General features: G+C 32.1%; 1 protein-coding gene across 1 annotated transcript; it reads left to right on the top strand.

The window, feature by feature from the left end:
- Nucleotides 1-2,869: 2,869 nt before the first annotated feature.
- LOC114380525 (protein yippee-like At5g53940) lies at nucleotides 2,870-8,982 on the top strand. The gene is made up of 5 exons (XM_028339626.1): nucleotides 2,870-3,164; nucleotides 6,757-6,800; nucleotides 8,281-8,389; nucleotides 8,577-8,632; nucleotides 8,722-8,982. Exons 1-5 carry the CDS (start codon nucleotides 3,069-3,071, stop codon nucleotides 8,804-8,806), a joined length of 390 nt encoding a protein of 129 aa, XP_028195427.1. The 5' UTR covers nucleotides 2,870-3,068; the 3' UTR covers nucleotides 8,807-8,982.
- Nucleotides 8,983-9,202: the final 220 nt, after the last annotated feature.

The raw sequence follows: 9,202 nt of genomic DNA, 5'->3' as shown, positions 1-9,202 counted from the left end.
CATCTCCTTCTTCCTCCAAGCTCTTATCCATGGCCTCCTATGGTGGTGAGCTTCTTCTAGACTCATCTTCTGCTTGAAGTGGCATCTCCTCTCTCTCTTCCTTCTCCATTCCACTGCCATTCATCTTCCAAGAAACAAAGGAATCCATTGATGAAGAAGATCCTAAGCCTACAAGCTCCAATGGAGCTTACATCAAACCTCCCATTCGATATAACAACCCCCCTATATAATTCTTCTAGAGATGCCAAACATGAAATAAAATTTGTAGGAATGACACTTAGTTCATAACAATTTGCTAAATTTAGCAGCCTAAGATGATTTGGATGGCCTATTTGCTTTTGGCAGCTCTTAAATAATACTTTTTTCTTTCTAAACTTGTTTACTCTCTATTTCTAGAGAAGCTAATCTAGTTATCTAATTCACAACCTGAATTAGATTTTCATTGTGCATTAAGAATACTTACAAGCAATCACAACCAATCTACAATTCACACCCAGAAAAAGAGACCAAGGCACCCAACACTAGGGTCCTTTGTGAATATAAGCCTAAGAGAACCCTATTCTTAACCCAAACTAGAAAACTCTATTCTAGCATACTTTAAGCGATTCATGCATAAACAAAAAGACTGTGTAAAAATCATACACAAGAAAAATCCAAGTAGGAGAGATACAACTTGACCAATCTTTCCACAAAAACATTGTTGGATTGAGAATGTGATCTTCTTCTATTCAAAAGACACAATTTACTTTCAAGAAATGATCTTCATAACCAAATGACTAAGAAGTTGTGAGTTATTATATAGCTCATTTCTTCTCTACTCTTATTCACTAATGACAACATGAAATCTTGCTCATTTTGAGGCGAAGATGTTATTTTTGAGATTATTGAGAATCCTCTATTGATCTCTTGATGTATAGATGTGAACACAAGCTGGTTATTTATAGAGAAAACAGTTATAACCATTTGTAATCGATTAAATCTACAAGGTAATTGATTATTTTAACAAAGTAATTGATTATATTATCTAAGTAATCGATTAAAGTGTTCTTATCAACATCTGGAAATAACTTAAGAACAATGTAATCGATTAGATGCTCTAGGTAATTGATTAAAATGTTCTTGTTCACGTCTGAACAACTAAATGAGAGAGAAGTAATCGATTAATCCACTTGGTAATTGATTAAAGCAGAGACTCCTGAATAAATCATTCATTGTCTCAAACAACAAAGTAATCGATTACAAGATATCGGTAATCGATTAAACCAATATGAGACTCAACTCTACAAACTTCAGACAACTTATTGTAATCAATCACAGTGAGGATGTAATCGATTAAAACAGAGAGTGTTTGCCTCTGAAGAAATTTTTCTAACTTAGAAACTTTTCTTCACACAAACTATGATGATGAGCAATGCAACATAGATATCAAATGTACTAAGATGCAACAACCAAGATAACAACCAATACAAATGTCACTCAAGGGAGTTGGGCATGTAAAAGCCAAAACTTCTTCAAAAAACTTCTTCAAGCTTTTCCTTGAGTTTCAAGCTTTAGCCTTGTGTTGTTAATTATGTTGCTTATGTTGCTCCCCTTATCTCTAACATTAGAGACTTAAGAAATAAGTTTAATGGTGATATATGTGTCGATAGCATAAAATTATTTAAAATTGTCAATCAATTACAAATCAGTTTTGTTATGATTTTAAAGATAATTATTATAAAATAATAAACTTATCACATATAATGAGTTGTAATTGGATAACGATGTAAAACGTTTTTACTATTGTCAATACATGACCTATTTTTTTAGATGAATTTTGAATAAACTTCTTCAAAAACACTTATAGAAAAAGAAAATAAGAAGAAAAAATATATAAGTTTCTATATAAGATTTTTTTTTGTCTAGACAACAAGTATCTTCAATTAGAGACAATCTTGTTCGAGTAAGATAGAACTACTATGAACAACAAAACTCTTCTCTCAAGTATTTAATGTATTTGCAAACGGAAGATTTAAACTCGAGATCTCTTAATGAGGTATGCATAAGTTTTTAAAAAAATCTTTTAGTGAAACTTACGGATGAATTTGTTTAAACTTTTAAAAAATATTTTTTTAAAAATTGTTTTTTTAAAGATGATAGGATTTGCTTATTAAAAAACAAAAATATCTATTTTAAGTAAAAATAATTTAGACAAACACACCATTAAAATGAAAATCTATTTATTTTATAAAAAAAATACTTTTCTTAAAAAATAAGCTTAAATGAAGTGGTCCATTATGAGAATAATTTTGCATAAATTAATTTTAATTTATGGAATAACTTATTTTATTTTTCCTTAAAATTTTTTCTAGAAAAAATTATGGATTAATTATCAATTTGGTCCCAAAATTTTTGAAAGGTTCAATTTGATAGTTCTTAAAAATGAATTAATTTGATCTCAAAATTTTTAAAAAGTTTAATTTTGATCCTCAAATTTTAAAAAATTAATCAATTTCAATTTCATTCTCAAATTCTTAAAATTTTGAGGATCGATTCATTTATCAAGAATTTGAGGATCAAATTGAATTTTTTAAAAATTTAAGAAGATAATTAATTCAGTTTTAAGAACTTAAGCATTAAATTAAATCTATTAAAAATTTAAAGACTAAATCAAATCATTTAAAATAATTTAAGAATTAAATTGATGATTAAGTCAAAATTTATCCAAACTGAAAAAAGAGTGAAACATGTGCCAATTAATTCAACCGCTATTTTTTTTTTATAAAGTTACTCCTACAATTAATTTCCTTTTTTTTTTATAAAATTATTACTCCGACAAGCAAAACCGATGAAGAAATAAAAGAAAAAAAAAATCTCTGTTGAACTTTTGATCCGACCAGTAACTCAGTAACACGTGACCGTTTCCTCTCTCTCCCTTGCTAGAATCCTTCGTACCCATCTCTGTCTCTCTCTCTCTCTCTTCGTAGTTCATAGTAATCTCTTCATTTGTATAATTGGTTTTACCTGGGACAGTGATAATAGTGAGTGGTGGCATCAAAATCAAAGGGTGTCTTTCATAAACGAAGAAAATGGGAAGAATCTTCACGGTGGAGCTTGAGGGTAGGTCTTACAGTTGCAAGTCCTGCAAAACCCACCTAGCCCTTGCAGATGATCTCATCTCTCGTGTACAAATCTTCTCTCTCTCTGTATAACTTTAGTTAATGATAGTACTGTTTTATCTAACATTTTTCTTTGAGAAGAAGGTGATTGTGAGATAATCTGAAACAGGCAGAACAACAATTTTTTTGCTAATTTAAAAGAACAATAAATCATTTTATTTCATTTTTCTTTTGCCGGTGTGTGAAAATTTACTGTCTTTGTTATATTGAGTCTGTGAGATTTGATAGTTATGATTATGTGCTAGAAGGATAGCCCTGATTGGTAAAATCAAGCTTTGATATGTTGAGCCGTTTGTTTATAGGGAGTGGAGTCTTTACAATTGCAGGAGTTTGTTTTACCACTAATGTAGAGAACATTGTTTGACCCTTGTAATCAGTTTGGTCCACACAAGGTTTTAAATTGAGGTCGTTCTGCAGTGGTTTTGTCACGATCCTTGATATTGTGCGAAATTGTGGACAAATATGGTTCATGAGGCCACAATTGCAGTTGCAGAGACCACAAAAACCTTGACGTTGTGGCTGAAATCGTGGTTGTGGTCCGTTTTTAAAACCTTGGGTCAATCATTGAAAATGAGCTTAAGTTTGACCTTTTCATGCTAAAATTATCACTCAATTTTTCATCCCAATTTCCAAAGGTGTACCTAGCTGACCCATAACCTTAGAGCCTCAGCAAGCTGGACCTTGACTGCTGCCTTGAACGTTTCTAATCTGCAGATTGCATTCTTCCAAGTGAAATCTAGATGACAGGGTTATAATTTCTAAACCCAGTGATAAGATACACCTTGAACTAAATTTGTCATAGGATTTGATTGAGTATTTGTTGTTAATCCAACAATCTTATGTGAGTTCTTGGCATGTGTATTTATCTGGTTCTGCTGAATAAGTTGGAGAATAGATGTATTTTGAAGCTCTGATCAATGGAAACAAGTGCTTTTTGAATCTGATTGAGTGGTCATTGGGATTTTTACTGTGGCAAAGACAGCTGCAATAAAAGATTCATATAGGCTTGGTGATACTGGCAAAATGTACTCTTATCTTCAGAACTCAGAACAGCACCAGTGGCAGTATCATATTTTCAGCTGTTAGGTTATCTTAAACAAACTCCATCTGTTGCTCTTTTGCCTTCTCATTAGCATTCCCATTGCAGATTCTACCTCTATTAGAAAAAGAAAAGAACTTTGTGGCCAATCTGATGAAAAAAGAGAGGCTTATATCCAGCAGTTGTCTGTATGCAGAGTGGGGAAGTGTATACTGCATGGTAACTCTTAGGCTCATCTGTTCTTACAGTTGAAGGATGCCAAATAACTATATTGGCAACAAATCATATTGGGAAATACTGGTTTGTTGCATGAATTGTTGTTATCCTTTACTTTAATCCTTTTGCTTTTCAATCCTGTTCATGGATAAATCAAAGATATGCTAAGATTGCATCTTGCAGTCAAAGAGTGTAGTTCACTTTTATAACTTCCATATTGAGGATCAAATTTCGAAAATGGAAATCATTGGATAATAGTCTGCAGATGTGTTGAAACAATTATTGCAAAAGTGTAACCTGTTAGGTGAAGACATAATAATGGCTTTACATGTCTCCTCACACAAGAACCCTTCCGGCTTGAAGCATGAACAATGCACAGGCTCATCTACTTTATGATGAAATTCAACTTTTTATTAGAACAGTGAGGGTGGTAAAGGTTGAACTCTACACTACTTGACCATAGAACCTCTAATACAATGTTGTGAACCAACTATCTCAAAGTTTTAATCTGTTAGGTGAAGGAAGACACATGAAGGGCTTTATAATTATTGCATCTCTAACAACAGGTTGATATTCTAATAGAGGTGTTTACATAGTAGCTGTCCTCATGATGGGTAGGAATTGATTATCTCTCAGGCAGTATGTTGTGTCTAAATGCTCAAGTCAAGGGAAAATAGGGTCCTTTTTTATGTGACTAGAAAAACTGTAAATCATGCAGGTTTTGATGATGTCAAAAAGAATTTGCTTGATAATGATTGTCTTCATCAAAAAGGGGGAGAATGTGAATGTATGAATACATGAATTTTGATGATGTCAAAGAAAAATCAAACAAGACTACTACAAAGGATAAGCATTGCTTCAAGATTAATACAAAATTGCTTCAACAAACAAAGTTTTGCTTCAAGATTACTTTAAGATCAAACCTTGCCTCAAAACAAAGTGTTTCCAAGACATGCAAGGCTCTGGTAATTGATTATCAGGTAGTGTAATCGATTACCAGTAGACAAATTTAAAAAAAGATGTTAAAAAGGATTTTGATTTTGAATTTTGAACCTGTAATCAATTACCAGATGTTTGGAATCGATTACCAGCAACGAAACTCTTGAAATTCAAATTCAAAAGTTATGATCCTTCAAAATATAACTGTGTAATCGATTACCAGAAACCTGTAATCGATTAGCAGTGAAAAAATTCAGAAAAAACTTTTTGAAAAGACACATCTCTTCAAACTATTTTGAAAAGGTACGAAGAGCCTATATATATGCCTGATTTCAAAAAGCAAGAGAGATATTACAAGAGAACTTCATTGCCAAATGCTCTTTCAACAACTCTTGGGCAAACACTTGCAAATCTATTAAGAGTTCATCCCGGAACTTCAATTGTAATATCCTTCTCTTAAAGAGAGAATCTTCTTCTTTTTATTCAAAGAGATTGATTAAGGGACTGAGGGTCTCTTAAGTTGTAAGGATTCCTGAACACAAGGGAAGGGTTGTCCCTGTGTGGTTCAGACTTTGTAAAAAGAGTTTTACAAAGAGAGTGAAAAATCTCAGGTGGGTTGCTTGAGTACTAGACGTAGGCACGGGAAGTGACCGAACCAGTATAAATTGAGTTTGTATTTATCTCTTCCCTTATCTCATTTATTTTATTGCAATCAATTTTGTCTTGCATGGTTAAAGAACATTATTAAATTGATTATTGCTTCTGCTTCCACATTCTGAGCCTATCTTTTAAAAAGGGGGTTAAAAGTTTGTTAGTGGAAAATTAATTCACCCCTCTTAAGTTATTAAGACCACTTGTCCAACAAAAACGACTTAAGTAAAAGTTGTAGCATGTCTTTCTGACCGTTGACTGCATTTTCTGCATTCTTTTAGGGAAAATTACATTGACATTCCTTGTTTCTTGTAATTTTACATGATACCCTTGTCTTTTTAACACCTACAGTAACCCCCAATGTACAATTAAGGGTGGTTAGTGTAGGTGTTAAAAAAGTTGGAGTATCTTGTGAAATTTGAAGAAACCACATTAGATGTCAGTGTAATTTTCCCTTTCTTTTAGTTTTAATACCTGTTTCTTTGTCCATCTTATTGTGGTGAGTGTTTTTTTTTTCAGGACCCTCATGTATTAAGAGTAACTATTTTAGTTGAATAGTAAATAAATATGTAGATGACATGTTAACTTTGTATGGGGGGAGAGAGGTGGCAAAGTTAACTTTTTTGCTTCTAATTGAATGCTTTATCTCTGTCTTGTAGATTTTGCTTGGTTTCTACCAGTACGTTACTATAATTGTTCTGCTGGATTGTTAAATTACTTCTCATCTTAATAGCTGCTTTCTATTCTTCTCAGTCATTTTATTGCCAGCGGGGAAAAGCATATCTCTTCAATAATGTGTGAGTAATTTTTAGTTCTAATTCATTATTCACAAATGAGTATTAAATTTCAAGTTATGATGGCGGTGTATAGCAACAAAACAGCCTTGTGACTTATGTTATTTAGTGTTTTCACATTACTAGTTAAAAATTGCATTTAAGCATAATTTGATACTGCTAGAAATCTGCAAATTTTGATGGTCATATTTTGCTTAAGTTAAACCATTTTACGAAATTGCATTTTTACATTTATTTTTAATTGTTTTTTATTGGTGTATCAGGCTGAGGCATTTCAACCTTTTCTACTACATATATAGAATGGGAACTGTTGTATTTGCTATTTGTTTTTATTTATTTATTTATTATAATTGATTTGAGATCTATATTAAAGTCATGGTTTTTAAGAATTCCATGTGAGAAAATTGATTAGTTACAGATACATTTGCATTGCCAAATTCTTTTAACAGTTGATAACTTTTCTAGTCCATGTAAAATGGGTTTAAAATCCTTATCAGTTCAGATGCGTGGTACATCTTGATCAATGAGAGCAATGCCAAGGTTTGAATATTGAAATTCTTGTCTTATGCTTTGTTTGGATATGTGCATGGCTGCATGCCCCGGACTAACTTCGATATCCATGACATATTGACTTTACACTAGATTGTATTGATTGAATTGTAAATATGAACTCTTGATTCCTTTGCATTTAGGATCTGCTTAGGAGAGGGCATTATGCATTTATTTCTAACTCTAGTTCCTTGTAGTTATTGCTGATTTTATGAATATATGGAAGCCATGCGTGAAGTACAGGGAGCACATGCCTAGAAAGATAAAAAAGCTGGTTTGAAATGATTTCATTTTATGTATTAACAGTTAATGCATAATATCCAAAGCTAATGACTTGGGCATATGAAAGAAGAAAGCTAATCATGAATTAGTTAGCTCCTCTTCATATGTAACGCTGTTTTCAATAAAAAATGTATTTATGTGTTTGCTAATGCCCTTCTTGTTTACACTTTATTGTTAATGAAAAACAGGAACTAGATTAAGGGGGTGTGCTTAGGTAAACAAGTTAGTTGAGTGCTATTCAATATAGAGCTTATCACTACTGAGAGCTTAGGTTATAAGCACTTAATTCAGTTAATTATTTTCATTGGTTAAACTTATGACCTTCCTAGATAAGCTCTTTTTAACTTATTTTAATAAGATTCACCATAAAACTTTGTTGAAATAACTAAAAAGAAATTGTAGGAAGGTGTCACTTTCATTTTCATAAGCTTAACCCAACCACTTCAATTTTAAGCTTAAGCTTAAGTTCTTGGATCATAAAATAAGCCCAAATAAGCTTTGTAGAAGCTCTTTCTAACACATGCTATACACTCTTTCCTATCAAAGCTATTTTGGGAATTGTTTGGTTCTACTTTTTCTTATACGAAAACATCACTAGATCTGAATTTTCCAATTCTTAAGGGTGTGCTTTTGTTTTCGCTCCATGATCCAGTGTGAACTTCACAATTGGAGAGCTAGAGGAAAGGTTGATGCTTTCGGGACTGCATACTGTGGCAGATATTTTTTGTTGTTGCTGTGGTCAAATAGTTGGCTGGAAATATGTAATCCTCCTCCTGCCCCGTCTCTTTTTCCTTTAGCAAATATTTCAATGGATGTTTTAGGCTCTTGGAATTAGAATGTCTATCTGCATGGGTGACCAGAATTTTTCATGTATTTTTCCGTGTTCTTTTGTTCCAGCCTTCTGTCATATTACATTTGACCCCTTTAAAATTGCATTTCTCTGTCCAGGAGTCTGCACATGAGAGAAACCAAAAGTATAAAGAGGGGAAGTTTGTTCTTGAAAGGTATTATGTTGTCACAATTTGAGTTATACCTTATCCTCCATAATGTGTTTATATGCTGATAGTTCATATTATGCACATTCTTGTAACAGAGGGAGGATTGTTGATGAAATGGATTTCTCCACTGAATTCCGTATTGAGAGTTGTGTCAGCATGAGTGATGCTGAAAATGCTTAAACTTTTTAAAATCTTCTGTACTTATCAGATCAGGTGAAAGAATCGACTTTTTTCCTTTTTCTTTTTATGTGAAAATAAAGTAGAACCATGAAATGTTTAGAATCTAAATTTGTTTTACTATTTATTTATAGTAATAACAGGTAATTAAAAGAAGAAGAATTCTCAATGGTGTTTAATTTGTGTAGACAGAAAAAGATGAAACTGTTGTTTCACTTCGTTCTTTCAAAGGTTAGAACCTTCGTAAACGACTTGCTGTTTGGATATAAGCTTCTCTAGAAGCACTTTTACGAAAAGAAAATGAGAAGAAAAAATAAAATAAATTTTTTTATAAGTTGAAATTAATTCTCCATTAATTAATTTGTAGAAATTTTCACATAATTTCTTTGAAAGATGAAA

The sequence above is a fragment of the Glycine soja genome, chromosome 12 (assembly GCF_004193775.1).
Source record: "Glycine soja cultivar W05 chromosome 12, ASM419377v2, whole genome shotgun sequence".
NCBI lineage: Eukaryota > Viridiplantae > Streptophyta > Magnoliopsida > Fabales > Fabaceae > Glycine > Glycine soja.
This window is presented reverse-complemented; position numbering and strand designations above follow the sequence as displayed.